This window comes from Chrysemys picta, chromosome 10 (genome assembly GCF_011386835.1).
Source record: "Chrysemys picta bellii isolate R12L10 chromosome 10, ASM1138683v2, whole genome shotgun sequence".
Lineage (NCBI taxonomy): Eukaryota > Metazoa > Chordata > Testudines > Emydidae > Chrysemys > Chrysemys picta.
Genome location: NC_088800.1, coordinates 17,917,554 through 17,934,411, shown reverse-complemented (window position 1 = coordinate 17,934,411; position 16,858 = coordinate 17,917,554). Strand labels below are relative to the sequence as shown.

Sequence of the window (16,858 nt, the reverse complement as noted above, 5' to 3'; positions counted from 1 at the left end):
AATCCCCGTCCGGGGGGAAATTCCAAAAAGCCAGACATGTCCGGGAAAATAGGGAGGGGTCGTGGGGCTTGGATCCGCGCTCGGGCCAGAGCCGGACGGGCTGGTGCCCCGGGACCCGATCCGAGCTGGAACCGCTGGGGCCAGAGCCGCTCGGCCAGTGCCCCGGAGCCGCTCGGCTGGGGCCGGTGCCCGTGCCTTGGAGCCCAAGCCGAGCTGGAGCCGCCGGGGCAGGCCGGAGCCACTCGGCCGGAACCAGGGCCGGTGCCCCGGGCCGGAACCAGGGCCGGTGCCCCGGGCCGGAACCAGGGCCGGTGCCACTGGGCCCGGAGCCACTCGGCCGGTGCCCGTGTCCCGGGGCCCGAGCCAAGCTGGAGCTAACGGAGCCACTCGGCCGGGACCAGTGCCACGGGGCCCGAGCTGAGCTGGAACCGCCGGGGCTGGCGCACTTGGCTGGAACTGGGGCTGGTGCCCCAGGGCCTGAGCCGCTCGGCCAGGGGGCTGCACTGGGCCGCGCCGCCTCGTGCCCCCCCCGCCCCAGTTTACCTGCTGCCTGCCTCCCTGTTTCAGGCTTCCTGTGAACATTTGATTCGCGGGAAGCAGGGGAGGGGGAGGAACAGGGGGAGGAGTGTTCAGGGGAGGGGGCGGAGTTGGGGCGGGGCCCCTTGAAGTGTCCTCTTTTTGTTATTTTAAAAAATGGTAACCCTATGTAACATGAAATTTTTTTGTGCCAGATCTTCAGCTGGTGTTGGTCTCTTGACTTCAGTGGAGCTACATCAGTTTACACCAGCTGAGGATCTGGCCCGATGTATTTAAATTATGTATATTGTGTGGCAATGTTTTGCTTCATTAGGGTTCTAGCAGAGCTTTCAGTAAACACTTTGAGTAGGAAAAAGCAGATAAAATATTCAACACAAACCAATAATTTAATCTTAACAAATCTACCCAGACATCTTCTCCTGATCAGACTGAGTAGAGGCCTGAGAATGTGATATGTTGCATTTCACTTTGTCATGTATTTAAAAAAAAACAGGGAAAAAAAAAAGAATGAGAGAAGAAGAAATAGACTACTTTTTCAGAGTGCTATTCTTGGATTGGCCAGATTGTGCTGTGGGGCAGAGAGTATTTTTACTGTTTTTACAAATATTTTTGTGACTGCGTGAGAGAACGGTGTTTCCCTCCTTCCTCCCCCATTTCAATATACAGATTCTGGAACAATTAGCTGCAATTTTTAAATCTGAGCTGATAAATAAAATGTTATTTATCAGTTTATAAATGCTGCCACCTAGTGAGATAAGTCTGGACCTTTTTAGGACTGCAATTTGTGGGCTAAAGCAATTACACAACCCATTAATGTTGTTTTGTAATAAGATATGGCATAACCTCACTTAGGGTAGGTCTACACTACCCGGTAGTTCGGCGGCAAGCAAATCGAACTTCTGGGTTCGACTTATTGCATCTTGTCTGGACGAGATAAGTCGAACCCTGAAGTGCTCGCCATCGACTGCGGTACTCCAGCTCGCCGACAGGAGTACTGCGAAGTCGACAGGAGTACTGCGAAGTCGACGGGAGAGCCTGCCTGCCGCGTCTGGACCGAGGTAAGTTCGAACTAAGGTACTTCGAACTTCAGCTACGTTATTCACGTAGCTGAAGTTGCGTACCTTAGTTCGAATTGGGGGGTTAGTGTAGACCTGCCCTTAGTCAGACCTCACTGATCTGAAAACCACTGCTACCAGACATGGGATCTTGTCCTTGTCCTTGTCTGTTTCAGAATAGTTCCCAGCTAAGTTAGGGGAAAATATACATGTCTTTGATCAAGTTACTTCGTTTGAATAAGCCCCATTGTGGACACGAGACCATGCCCTGTATTATGGTCCTGATCCTGCAGTAAGCCCCACTGGGGCTCAGCACAGTCACAGGGCTCTGCTCACATACAGCTCATTGCAGGCTATGTCAAATCCTTACTATATAGAAATATCCCCCTGTAAGATCTCAAGAACTTATGAGATACCTGGTCTATTTTGAGTGTTTGTAACTGGGTTTATTATTGTCTGTTTATAACCCTTATAGTTGATTCCATAGCCGGCACGCAGACTCCTTAAAGTCATTTTCTATTTTATACTTCAGGTAGAGCAAGTTAGCCAGTTGGCAGTATTTATAGAAGCAGCATTAGACTACCATAAACAGTCCACAGAAATTCTGGAGGAACTGCAGAGCACACTGCAAAACCGGTAAGAATAAACCTGGTCAGAGAATTCTCATCATCTTTTGGAGCTAACGTTCAGGAGTATGAGGAGACATTGAGTTGCAGTTCAGAAGCAGCAGCATTTCACAGATACCTCACGTTTGCATCTTTTTATATCCATAGTCATTTGTTACATCTCTGTATCTCAGTGGACTTAACCACCTTAAACTCTTGCTAGCTGTCACTTCTTGATGCACTGTAAGCCTTTAAGAGTTCACACCCCTATGTATAATGAAATCTGACCACAAAACTTATGGATACATCCTTTTGTGCTCATGCCAAACCCCACACCCACATATACAGGAATTAATCAGGAGCTTCTCCATTTACTGGTGGGTTTTGTGCATACAAACAGGCATGGCCATATGTTTTCTTAGACACGTTTTTGGAAGCCTTGTTAAAAAACTGACATATTTATCATCCTGATGGTTGTACACACACAATCCTACAATGCATCACGAAATTGCCAGCTAGGAGCACAGTTCTGGTGTGATGTGTTGATGATTGGCCACAGAGACTTTGTGTGATACTAATGGAGCAGAAAGGAAAAAAAATTACCACTAGTAGTTATGCTTTATGCTCTCATAGTTAGAACCAGCAAGGATCTGGATTCTAAATGGTCTGACTCATCATTGGCTTCCTGGCTGCGTTTCTGCACTTGTCATTTTGTAGCCTGAGTTTCAGGATGTTTATCACCCAGAGCATCCACTGAACTCAATGATAGCTGTGGGTGCTCAGCACTTCTGAAAGTCAGGCTATTCATCTTTGTGCCTCAGTCAACACAGCTATAAAACTGGGTAAAAGTAGAGACTTTCTGAAATGTTACATTGGAGTCAAGCAGTTCTGGGTGAATAAATTACAACTGTATTTTTTTTTTTTTAAACCAGCTGTCCTTCAGTTGTTAAAGCACTGAATCCAAGTAGAAGCTCCAAAGGTCCTGTTGTCTTCCAGAATTAAATCTCGTGCCAATCTTTCTCTGTGTTTCAGAATAAATGGAGCATCTAGTCGTCCTAAGCATGAATTCAAGCCAAAACCTGTAATAACTTCAACTCTGGAAATCAGTGATAATCAGCAGCACAATGGGATATCGTACATTTCTTCAATAAAATCATCAGGTGAGCCCATGATTGAGGAATCAGCCTGTTGATGTATGCATTTTATGGAGGAATTATAATTACTGGAGTTGAAGTATTGCTCATATAATGCTAGTTGAAAACCCATAGAGTCCCACTGCTGTCTAAGCAACTAGGCTGCCTATGCCTACAGTTAGCCACCCACACTTGGAAAATGGTCTCCTTTCTGTTTTTATTAACTTTTAAAACAGTTAAAGGTAAAACTTTAGGTGTAACACAGAAAATTAAATATGAACACAACTTATTTTGTTAGCATGTAACCCCTTTTGGTTCCACAAAGGCAGATCAATAAAATGTGCAAACTTATTCTGTGTAGGAGAGACTGCTGTACCTATTAACATGTATCTGTTACCACTTCACATGCATAGACCCTGATCTCGTGAAAAAAATTATGGTCACCTTTTTTGACATTCTCTTCTAGGTATTTAATATTATGAATCTTGTCACTGGTCAGTGGAGAAGCTAAATGTAATAACTGATTTAAATGTTGGATCAGACCCTTTATTTCTCATCTTACTGATCAGATGCACTTTTCATCTGTCTCTCTTACACCCTTAGTGAGCTATATGCAAAGGCAAATAATGAAACACAAAAGACAAACAATAATAAGGCAAAAGGAAAAGAGTAAGAAGCCACCAGCACTTTTTCCATAACCAGGATAGGCGAGGATCTGAAAGGAAAGCACCGAGGGAAAAATTGATCCAGAGGGTTCATCCTTCCCTTGGCTTGAGAATTAGGAGCTGGCTGTTGACTCCAAGACACCGTTACTCTCTGGGCTACTTTTCTACCCTCTGGCTTTATTCACTCTTTCCAGTTTCTGTTTTCCTCCTGTCTTGTTTCTTTTTACAGAGAGCTGGGAGGGAAACAAAGAGAGAGAATTATAAGTGGTGGAGGAGGATGGAAATATGGGGCTATACTTCATGCTCTCAGCTTGAAGAGAGGAAAAAAGGCTGAGGGTATATCTACACCAGGCTGGGAATGTGCCTTGTGCCCTGGATAGATTCACTAGCTCTGCTTGAGCTAGTGCCCTAAAAATAGCAGTGTGGATGTTGCAAAGAGAAGGATTGAGGGAAATATTTTGTATTCTGTTCTATAGACTCTCTAATGATACCAAAAAGGTACACATTGTGGTTACCTATTCTAGCACACTCAATTTTTCCCCCAAAAAAATTTGAGGACTTGGTTGCTGTTCTTACCTCTCCCAGCAGATGTTATCAGTAACGTCATGGGTAATTCTCCTCTGTCTCCTCCTTCCCTGCACTAGAAAGTGAGCACTAACACTATTGAGTTCTGTGCCAGGGATAAACGTGGCTCTGGCAGTATAACCTGGGAAGCTTGCTGTGCTTATTTTATATTTAAATAAGACTGCTGAAACAGATTTGACTTATACTATATGATTTAGAAAATACTGTTCAGACAGTTTATGCAAAATGGTGCCAAGTGTTTTAGATGTTAGGAGCTGGGGAAGCTTGACAATATGTTCAGCACTCTCGCCTCATTCAGATCACTCCTATAAACTCTCTTCTATTTTCTACAAAAGCGAGCATTTTCACACTTCCCTTCTCTGCCCATCCCTGCTGACACAATCAAAATATGTGTCTGGCATCCCTCTGGTCACTTGAACTAGATCCTTTATCGGGGGTAGCCGTGTTAGTCTGTATCCACAAAAACGACGAGTCCGGTGGGACCTTAAAGACTAACAGATTTATTTGGGCATAAGCTTTCGTGGGTAAAAAACCTCACTTCTTCAGATGCATGGCGTGAAAATGACAGATGCAGGCATTCTATATTGCAGGGGTAGGCAACCTATGGCAGCCATGCCGAAGGCGGCACGCGAGCTGATTTTCAGTGGCACTCTCCCTGCCCGGGTCCTGGCCACTGGTTCAGGGGGCTCTGCATTTTAATTTAATTTTAAATGAAGCTTCTTAAACGTTTTAAAAACCTTATTTACTTTACATACAACAATAATTTAGTTATATTATAGACTTATAGAAAGATCTTCTAAAAATGTTTAAATGTATTACTGGCACGCGAAACCTTAAATTAGAGTGAATAAATGAAGACTCAGCACAGCACTTCTGAAAGGTTGCTGACCCCTGGTAAACTGACACAACTAGATCCTGACACTCTTTCTCATACTAAATAGAACCTTCCTCAAATATATCCATTGAATTCAATGGGACGTCTTGCAAAGTAAGTTACTCCCCGTTAAGTGTAACTGCTATCAGAGTCTAGCCCTTTGCTTGTATGTTGGAATGCTTTATTCCATATTGTGCCTTGTACATTGTAAGCTCTTTGGAATAGGGGTGGTGTTTTCCTTTGTACAGTTCCTAGTACAGTGGGACTACTTACAGGAGAGACATGCAAACACAGTGAAGTATCAGGTCCTTAGAAACATTATTTCATGGAAAAAAGTCCTGGATGATTTAACTGCTTTACTGATTAAGTGCAGATGACAAATCTATGTTTTGTTCTAATTTGCTGTTATCCTAATTAATCAGCAGAAGCTGAGAGTGTCATCTGGCTCATTATGAAACAGTTTAAATGCAGAGTCACATCTTGCCTCTCATTCATTTTGCTCATCAAAGGAAAGTAGTTGTGGTTAGCTGTCCTATGTTTGAATTTAATGGGACTAACTCATGGGAGTAAAGTTGCTTACGTGTTTACAGAATCATGCTGTAAGAGGGCTAGAATAATTGTATCCTCAGGCACATCTAGGATGTGATTCTGTCTTTACTATATATTTTGCTACCGTATGTGTACTTCAATGTGCGGCAAACAGAGGAGCAACACCTGCCAGAAGTTTCTTTTGAGGAAAAGTGGCATTTTTAGATGGTCATCTGGCATCAGATAGGACAGTCCCAAAAGTACATTCAGCCTCATGCTTACCAATACTTTCTCCATGTTCTTTCATTATAAATTCAGTCTGCATTTGGGGAGTCCAATAGGTCAGCATAAACAGTCTTTCGATATGTTTGTTTATTATGTTTGTTTATGGTGCATTCGCATAGCACCAAGGAGCCTTGTCATGGACCAGGACCCATTGTGCACAGTGCTGGACAAGCGTAGAGCAAAAAGACAGTTGTTGCCCCAAGAGCTCTCAATCGAAATCCATGAACTCAGCAACTACAGTAGGCAGCATGTTGCTTCAGCTACAATTAGAGAAGCAGGCGCAGTACTAGAAATTAACAGAAATGCTGCCGCAGTTTCCTTAGCTTCTTAAATCTCTGCAACAGCCTTCAGATAGTTTGCACAGTGGAGAAGGATGGTGCCATGTGACCTCTTTGTGTTTGTTAAATTGTGTATTTTAAAACTAGCAACCAGCGCTGCCTCTGCTCTGTTCAGCTGGGAAGCTTTGTTTTGCCAGACTGTACAGTAGTGACACCAGATGCAGTAGATTAGCAGCAGCTGCATTACTCTAATGAAGACCTTGACTGATGTTAGGCTCTGGAGTAGCTGTAGCCATTACTTTAAGATCCTTCTGTGTTGCCTGAGATTACCCTCCTCCCCCATGTGTTTGGAGCTTTAAAAAGCAAAAAGTTCCTTCCCCACTCCCAAACTTTTTATCCCTCCTCTCTTTAAGAAAAACAAAACCAATGCAATATACTGTGTAGTTATGATCCTAAAAGACTCACGCTTTAAAAAAAAATACATTCTGCACCCAGCATTCTCAACGTAACATCATATATCTTGCTGTGTCAGAAATAAACTGATTGGTGGAATAAAAGTTGTATGTCAAGCCCCGGGCCAGAACAGCTGGTGAAAACAAGAAATGTTTTCAATTATTCAGAGAGACTTCTTCTGCTGTTGGAACTTCATATGAGCAGATACAGCTTCCACATTTTATACTGAAGAAGCTGTTTGAAAACACTCAATTATTTTTTTAAACTATTCACCCTATTTCTATGGAAGACTATGGCCCAGATCCTGGCTTCGTCCCAGCTGGGCTTAGCATAGGTCAGGAAGAGAGTACAAAAGTACCTTTAAAGAACCATCTGACCTGATTTGCTATTGTGGCTGTGAATGGAAATAGCCAGAGCACAGCAGATTCTGGCCACACCCCATTATGTGCTCTAGTGCAGGGCTGTGAGGGGAGTGGCATAAAAGCACTCCATCTTTTCTACAACCTCTAAGGGAACCCCCTTTTGCTGAGGGAATTCCCTGGGGGCCATTTCTACTGTGATTATTGCCCTTTTACATTGCTAGAGTGGTGTAAACAGGCTGGAAAGGAATGGGGAATCCATCCACGAAGCATAATGTTAAAATTTTGGGGCAAAAAAAATCTAACATTGTGTCCTTACTTTTGTCATCATCGCTTTAAACATCCCTTGCTAGTGTTCGTCCACAGATACAAGAGAAGCATTTACTGGTTGAGTTGTTTTGCTTGCTCAAGATACTCTTTCTGCTTCTCGTTGCTAGAAAATTTGTCTGAGCAGCTACTTTCTGATAGTTTCCTTTCCTTACATTTTATAACAATAGCACTGATTAGCAGATTTAAAAACTAATTTTAATGAGTGACATGGAATTTTTAACAGCTTAATTGGTTTTGAAAATCTGCGTGCGTATTGCAATATTTAACAGAATGTATAGACTATTCCAGACAGAAATTAGACCTCAATCTGATTGCTTGATTAGCATGCTAGATAATTTGGAGAGACAGACAAGATCAGAATATTTGAGAATAGTGCAGCTTTTGAGCAAAAAGAGTAGCTAGAATAATTTAATATTAAAGAGCCTCCTTAGCTGTTTTGCTGTAAGTATTAAAGAGCATTAAAAACTTTTGTCTTGATATAATGCACTTTCCTACTGTAAATTAGCAAGAGGCAGCATGAAACCTTCCCCTGCCCCCATTTCCCCTTTGTAAATAGACTTTATTCAAAATCACTGGATTTTTCTTTTAGTAAAATAGGTAAAAAATAAATTTAAAAATCAATGTCATAGAAAAAAATGAATCTCAGCTGAACCTATGGGTAGCCCTCTGCCTATGGAACCGATCTCTAGAATATGAATAGCGGAGGAATGCTGTTAGAATAATTTCCTGTTCAGAGGTTAAATGAATGACTATAATAATGTATTATTCACATATCCCTAGCTGGCTTGGATATATGCTAACCATCCATACATGAGAATGTCTATAACACTGAAAAGATTACATTCGCAAAGTTAGCCACTTTGGCTAGCTGTGAAAATCTCTTGTACTTTATTAATCATACATGTACAATAATTATCCATGTTGACTTTTCCTCATAAGTTTAAGTACTGGTTTTAGTATTATGTATATAATGCCACTAATACTTAAACACAAAAGAAGGTTTGGAGTGAACATGTTACAGTGTAACTAAGCCAAACACAATATACTAAAATCACAAAGCAAGTCAGATACTGTGTGAGTGGGGCTGCAATTAATCATCATCCAAAAAATAGTTTTACAAACTTTAAGAGGCACTGTTGTTCGTAATATAACTGTTGATCTAATGGAGGTAAAGGGCAGATGCAGTGAGTGGTTTGAACACAGGAGCTGCCCTACCAAAGCAGCTATCTGTAAATACAACTTAGAGATAATTGTCTCTCTTCATGTGGCGAAGAGGATAGAACCTCATATCCCCATTTGGCAATTAAGGTCCCGATCCTGAAAACATTTTCATATAAGAGGGGTGCTCCTGAAATCAGTAGGGCCATTCTCACGCATACATGTTTGTAGGATTGGATCTTTAAACTGTTTATAGTTCTGGTGTATAGTGTTCTTGTTGAGTTCCTGTCCTCTAGTTAGATTCCATGCAGCCCAGTTCCTAGTTTTATAGGGGCAAGATTAGAAAGGCAAAGGCACAAAATGAGCTCAAACTAGCTACGGGAATAAAGGGAAACAAGAAGACTTTTTATCAATACATTAGAAGCAAGAGGAAGACCAAAGACACAGGGTAGGCCCACTGCTCAGTGAAGAGGGAGAAACAGTAACAGGAAACTTGGAAATGGCAGAGATGCTTAATGACTTCTTTGTTTCGGTCTTCACCGAGAAGTCTGAAGGAATGCCTAACATAGTGAATAATGGGAAGGGGGTAGGTTTAGCAGATAAAATAAAAAAAGAACAAGTTAAAAATCACTTAGAAAAATTAGATGCCTGCACGTCACCAGGGCCTGATGAAATGCATCCTAGAATACTCAAGGAGCTAATAGAGGAGGTATCTAAGCCTCTAGCTATTATCTTTGGAAAATCATGGGAGACGGGAGAGATTCCAGAAGACTGGAAAAGGGCAAATATAGTGCCCATCTATAAAAAGGGAAATAAAAACAACCCAGGAAACTACAGACCAGTTAGTTTAACTTCTGTGCCAGGGAAGATAATGGAGCAAGTAATTAAGGAAATCATCTGCAAACACTTGGACGGTGGTAAGGTGATATGGAATAGCCAGCATGGATTTGTAAAGAACAAATCGTGTCAGACCAATCTGATAGCTTTCTTTGATAGGATAACGAGCCTTGTGGATAAGGGAGAAGCTGTGGATGTGGTATACCTAGACTTTAGTAAGGCATTTGATACGGTCTCGCATGATATTCTTATAGATAAACTAGGCAAATACAATTTAGATGGGGCTACTATAAGGTGGGTGCATAACTGGCTGGATAACCGTACTCAGAGAGTAGTTATTAATGGTTCCCAATCCTGCTGGAAAGGCATAACAAGTGGGGTTCCGCAGGGGTCTGTTTTGGGAGCGGCTCTGTTCAATATCTTCATTAACGACTTAGATATTGGCATAGAAAGTACGCTTATTAAGTTTGCAGATGATACCAAACTGGGAGGGATTGCAACTGCTTTGGAGGACAGGGTCATAATTCAAAATGATCTGGACAAATTGGAGAATGGTCTGAGGTAAACAGGATGAAGTTTAACAAAGACAAATGCAAAGTGCTCCACTTAGGAAGAAAAAATCAGTTTCACACATACAGAATGGGAAGAGACTTTCTGGGAAGGAGTATGGCAGAAAGGGATCTAGGGGTTATAGTGGACCACAAGCTAAATATGAGTCAACAGTGTGATGCTCTTGCAAAAAAAGCAAACATGCTTCTGGGATGTATTAACAGGTGTGTTGTGAGCAAGACACTAGAAGTCATTCTTCCGCTCTACTCTGCGCTGGTTAGGCCTCAACTGGAGTATTGTGTCCAGTTCTGGGCACCGCATTTCAAGAAAGATGTGGAGAAATTGGAGAGGGTCCAGAGAAGAGCAACAAGAATGATTAAAGGTCTTGAGAACATGACCTATGAAGGAAGGCTGAAAGAATTGGATTTGTTTAGTTTGGAAAAGAGAAGACTGAGAGGGGACATGATAGCAGTTTTCAGGTATCTAAAAGGGTGTCATAAGGAGGAGGGAGAAAACTTGTTCACCTTAGTCTCTAAGGATAGAACAAGAAGCAATGGGCTTAAACTGCAGCAAGGGAGGTTTAGGTTGGACCATTAGGAAAAAGTTCCTAACTGTCAGGGTGGTTAAACACTGGAATAAACTGCCTAGGGAGGTTGTGGAATCTCCATCTCTGGAGATATTTAAGAGTAGGTTAGATAAATGTCTATCAGGGATGGTCTAGACAGTATTTGGTCCTGCCATGAGGGCAGGGGACTGGACTCAATGACCTCTCGAGGTCCCTTCCAGTCCTAGAATCTATGAATCGACATTTGTTCAGCTGTTGCCATCATGCCTATCCACTCGCCTCTTTTTAAAAAAAAACCATGGTAATAGAATTCATGACCACCCCAAATGTTAGTGATTCAGGTTTCCCAAGGGAATTCAAATGGCAGTAAAAATATATATTCGCTTTTAAGGAGAGGAAAAGAGAGCTACCCTGTATGCAGTTCATCACCCTTTATGCTGTACATGACATTACATGGCAGGAACAGACTTTCTATAGGTGGAAGTGGTGGAAAACTAACAGCACCCACAATATGGGCCCATTCAGCCCATTGCTGCTTCCAGCAGTGCTAAGTTTGTCTCCTTGTTTTCATGCTCAATAGGTAAGTGGAGTACTTTAAAGCGATTATTAAATATTTTCTTTTCTGTCACTGGGGCAGGTTCTTCAGTGCACATGGATCAGCCTTGCTGCCAAGCTCTGTATGACTTTGAGCCAGAAAATGAAGGCGAGCTTGGATTTAAGGAAGGTGACATCATTACTTTGACCAATCAAATTGATGAGAATTGGTACGAAGGGATGTTAAATGGAGAGTCTGGCTTCTTCCCCATTAATTATGTCGAAGTGATGGTACCTTTGCCTCAGTGAACACCTAATTCAAACAGTGAACATAATTTCATGATTGAAATGGATTCACAATTGTTTCATCGATGTGGCATTCTGTGAAAGCCTTGCTATTTGACTGACAGATTTTTGTATGCATCTTTTTTTAAATGTATTTATTTTGTATTCCTTTAGTTTGTATACAAAAATATCCCCAATCCTTCCTTGGCTACGTGAAAATGCAAAAAACCCAACCTCCACTTTTTTTGCTTTGTGCCTGGAAGATTACTGTCTGAGGTGTTTACTGGTAGCTCAGTGTTGCTCCAAAAATGCATTCCTTTGCTCTTACTGTATGTGGAGCATTTTTTAAATAATCCTCTGGCTGCAATGATTTTTGCTGTTGAAAACTATTTTTAAAAATACTGAGTAAAACTAACTGTAACCAGTTAAGAATTACTAATGTCACTAAGCCTTTTTCATCCATCGCAATGTAATTTACTGTGATCAACCTAATCTGTGCTTCACATTGAATGTTGACAAAAGGCTAAGATGTTCGTGTACTAAGTACAAAATTAGAATTGAATATTCCTCTAATTTACTGACTATACTTAATAAATATTACTGTGGGGAAAGTGTAAAGACTGCTGCTCACACAGTTGGATTTCTGGAACTTGTTTTCAAGCAGTGTTTTTAATGCTGTGGCCGAGCACGTTCCTCTATAGATGCACCTCCATTTTCAGACGGCCTTTATGACATTGTACAAAATGAACTGTCAGGACCAATTCCCTGAATCTTCAATGGCTGCATTTGTAACATTGTGGTCTCACTTAAAATAGAATCCTAGAAATGTAGCTCACTCACATTCATTCATAATGCCTGTTTATATTATCTTTTATTGACAGGAGAGGAGAAAAGCAGCCTTTCTCTTCATATTCATTTGAGCCAAGTACAAACTGGTGCTAGATCATGTCTGCTGTGGAGAGAGCTGTAGAAGATAACTTGATTGAGATGGATGGGGAAGTGTATTTCTAGAGACTGGCTTGTAGCCAATTGAAATGACAATGCTAATTGACCCTCCCCTTTTTAAGGGGGAGGGAGGAAGAGGAGCACCAGAGAATGTGCAGAAAAAGATGCAAGCCATTTCATAGCCCAAGAGGTACAAATCAGGCTAAGTCTCTGTCCCTGCCTTATTTCTGCAATGGAGGTATATAGCCCAGTGGTTCTCAAAGTGGGGCCACCGCTTGTGTAGGGAAAGCCTCTGGTGGGCCGGGCTGGTTTGTTTACCTGCCCCGTCCACAGGTTTGGCTGATCACGGCTCCTATTGGCTGTGGTTCGCTGCTCCAGGCCAATGGGGGCTGCGGGAAGCAGCACGGGACAAGGGATTTGCTGGCTGTTGCTTCTTGCAGCCCCCATTGGCCTGGAGCGGCGAACCGCAGCCAGTGGGAGCCACGATCGGCCGAACCTGTGGACCCGGCAGGTAAACAAACTGGCCCGGACCGCCAGGAGCTTTCCCTGAACAAGTGGCGGACCGGCTTTGAGAAGCACTGCTCTAGGGCACCCTTTCCAGCCAGAGGCCTGCATCTTCCATTCTTCCACTATAGAATCCTGTAATTCACTTCCACTCTTTGACTAGCTCACCAGATGACCATACTCATTTACCAACTATAGTACCACTGCAGCCCTAACTAGGTTTGGACCTTGCTACAAAATTATCTCCAGGAACTTGTAACTAGTATAAAACTGCAGAGACATAGGGCAGCTTCTTTTTTAAAGAGTATGATTTATGTTCATAAAAACTATAACATGCAGCGAGAAACCAGTTAAAATAATGAGTCTAAACACATTCCTACCTTAACCTAACATTTGCCTCATAAAAACGGGCACCAGGATTAAGCAGGGGTCTGCTCCAGTACCTAGGCACTGGGGCCCTATCTGTTTCTCTGCAGACCCTTTTTCTCTCTCCTCCCCCCCCCCCCCCCAGCTCAGCTTTTAAACTACTTTCAAGCTCTTCATTTGCATGTTACCACCTTGAAATGCTGGGAGTCTCAAACTAGGTTCCCCCCAGCCAGTTCCTAGTCTGCAACAGTAGAGTTGAATGTCAAACAAATTATCACTTCTATGTCTGCTTGAGTAGTCCCAGTTGCACTAGTCATTGTCTGGTTCCTGTGTGTGTGAGAAAAGCTCCAGTGGGAATGAACTCTGTTCCACAGCTATTATGCTTTGATTATTATATATAACTCCCCCATTCTTCATCAGAGGTAAGTGATACTATTTCAACAGGAAAATGCATATTTTAAATGCTTAAAGCCTTCACCGATTTGAAGTAGGCCAGGGGTAGGCAACCTATGGCACGTGTGCCAAAGGCGGCACATGAGCTGATTTTCAGTGGCACCCACGCTGCCTGGATCCTGGCCATCAGTCTGGGGGGGGCTCTGCATTTTAATTTAATTTTAAATGAAGATTCTTAAACATTTTAAAAACCTTATTTACTTTACATCCAACAATAGTTTAGTTATATATTATAGACTTATAGAAAGAGACCTAAAAACGTTAAAATGTATGACTGGCACGCGAAACCTTAGAGTGAATAAATGAAGACATAGCACACCACTTCTGAAAGGTTGCCAACCCCTGGGGTAGGCTCACCTAGTTCTAGACCAGAGAATGAATAGTCTCCTCCTGCTGCCTGCAGTCAACAAGGGATGGAAACTTGTACAGAAGCAGAACAATACCAAGGGCACAATCTAGAGGCTGAGGGCCGTGTGGGGGGGAAAACCAGGATGCTCTACAACTGATTTGTTCTAGCAAAAAGAAGCTTCCAAAATTGACAGCAAAACAAAGTCAAAGTGATACTTTCTTGACCTTAATGCCCACTTCAGCCAATTAACAGCAGCACAACCTATAGCAACACAGTATAAATCCTTCTCTGCTGTTGATGGATGCTTTCCAGGGGCATTTAATTGGGAAATGGGGAGCTTTTACTTAAATAGCTCCCAGCTTGTTTATTTGCAGTGCCTAAGACTAGAAAAGAAGTCCTTGTGGCACCTTAGAGACTAACAAATTTATTTGCGCATAAGCTTTCGTGGGCTACAACCCACTTCATCAGATGCATAGACTAGAACATATAGTAAGGAAATATATATATACATACAGAGAACATGAAAAGGTGGAAGTAGCCATATCAACTCTAAGAGGCTAATTAACTAAGATGAGCTATTATCAGCAGGAGAGTATCACTACAAAAGTTTTTTTTATCAAGCTGGCCCACTCCAGCTTGACAAGGTGTGAGGGTACTTAACATGGGGAAATAGATTCAATTTGTTATATACACTGCTCTTATTTATCCTATGCCCCTCATGACACAGCTTGTCTTAAGTACAAGACATCAAGAAGATCTAGCAAAGGTGGGTAGGTATAGTTTCCAGAGATGGGCCCTAGAGAAGCCAGTATTAAACACGTGGTTAGGATTTATTACTTTGCCTAGAGCTAGTACATGTTATTTTTGCCTGTTGTATACCTGTAGCACTATCCATGCAGGACCTAGTACTTTCAGAATAAGTTAGCTTTAGTGTCTATTAACCAACAGTTAGCCCCAGACCACCATTGAGTGTCCTATGACCCACTGTGGGAGGATGTGAGCTGATTTTATGTCACCTGGGAGTTACCCTAGGGAAAGCACTTTAAGCAAGCTTTTGATTGTCTTGGTGCCAAGGGGACAGCAGAGATGAGAATATGGAATACATCTTTGATAGCCTAAAACAGAGCTGCTATTGTGTGCTAAGGCAGCCTGGTTTACCAACAACTATTACAAGCTATACAGCAAGGGGTGAGTAACATTTGCCTTTTTGGGATCTTGAGAAACAGCTCCCAAAAACTGGCTGCAACTGCCTCACAGAGTCTGTGTTTAGAACCCCAATCAGTGATAGAAGCTACAAGGCCAGGTTGACATGCTAAGACAGCCCAGACCTGTGCTCTCCACCCAGATAGATAGTATTCAGGGGAAGGGAGTTGGCTACTGGGTACCAGCAGAATGAAACTGAGCTGCTCCCTGCAGGGGTAGGCAGAGAACTCCATTTTGCTTCTCACCTGAGTGACCCAGCTGACCAGGAGCACTCAGCTAAGGGGGACGCACCTTGTGATGCAAACTACTTAAACAGCCAAGCTGTTGAAAGCACCTGACAGGGAGGAAAACCTATCAGCCTGACTGAGCAGGAAAGGATTTTCTGTTGACCTCACCAGTTAGGCCACCTTTGCCCTAGAAGTCCAGAGCTTGAGCCACTTGGGAACTGCTCCATCCAGTGAAAGATCTGCCTTGTAGCTTTAACTGTAAGTATTGGGGCTACTTCACTTAACTAGAAAGGAAAAGGCTCCAGGTAGGGGGCCACAGGCACATCGGAGGAGGAGGAGGGTACCTCCATTGTAAATCAGCAATAGGCCTGTAGCCTCATTTTTATATAGTTCCCTGCTGTTCAGGCAGCCCTCTAGAACTCCACCACAAGAACTGTGTACACAGCAGCTGTGTCTGGGCCAGGTTGGGATTGTATCTATCTGATTTTTTTTATTTTGAAGGGATATTTTGAAGATATTTCTTTTAAGCTGGATCTGTGCATTAGGTGCAGGGTTTAACCTGTTTATCTAGCTGTTCCTTGGCTTTTCCCCCTTGTGCCTTTTATGTCCTAGGGGTTGCATTTTAATTTATTAACCCAGTCCCCCAATAGCGAGACTCTGCATTGAGAACAGAGTTTAACTCCAGCAACCAACAAGGTAAGGGTAAGACTCAACAACCCACTAGTCCTCAGGAGGGACAGAGCCATACAGAGGGAAGTGGATAGTCTTAAGGGGTTCAGGAGGGGTCTACATGTTGAAACAGGGCATGGAGGTGAAGTCCTTACTCTAGTGGAAAAGACAGATGGAGTGATATTTCAATAGTTTTGGCTCTATTTTTAAGATGTACAAGGGGCAGTTTGTCTTCCTGGAACTGTTTTGAAAAAGGAGTGCAAAGACAGCAGGAGGACTCCTCTTGCTTTCAGAATTTCTTCCACAGGAGGGCAAAGTCCTCATTAGTTGATAAATCATGAGTCCTTGACCTAGGGACTATGGTCTCTTCCAAAGATGTAACCAAAACTGGTGTTCTCTTAATTTTATCTAGGCCTGAGGTGGGCAAACTACAGCCTGTGGGCCACATCCAGCCCCCAGGACCCTCCTGCCCAGCCCCTGAGCTCCTGGCTCAGGAGGTTAGCCCTCCTCCCCGGCAGCCTCAGTGA

The 16,858-nt window shown here is 42.7% G+C and overlaps 1 protein-coding gene across 5 annotated transcripts in view; it reads left to right on the top strand.

Annotated features, from left to right (window-relative positions):
* Positions 1 to 12,264, top strand: part of SH3GL3 (SH3 domain containing GRB2 like 3, endophilin A3) — an 88,183-nt gene extending 75,919 nt beyond the window's left edge. For all 5 annotated transcript variants that reach the window (XM_005307235.5, XM_065559351.1, XM_042845693.2 and 2 more), the window contains 3 exons: positions 2,125 to 2,228; positions 3,230 to 3,357; positions 11,434 to 12,264. In XM_005307235.5, the coding sequence (XP_005307292.1) occupies positions 2,125 to 2,228; positions 3,230 to 3,357; positions 11,434 to 11,639 (438 nt within the window). In that variant the 3' untranslated portion in view covers positions 11,640 to 12,264. The remainder of the gene's footprint in view (positions 1 to 2,124; positions 2,229 to 3,229; positions 3,358 to 11,433) is intronic.
* The last annotated feature ends 4,594 nt before the right edge of the window (positions 12,265 to 16,858 follow it).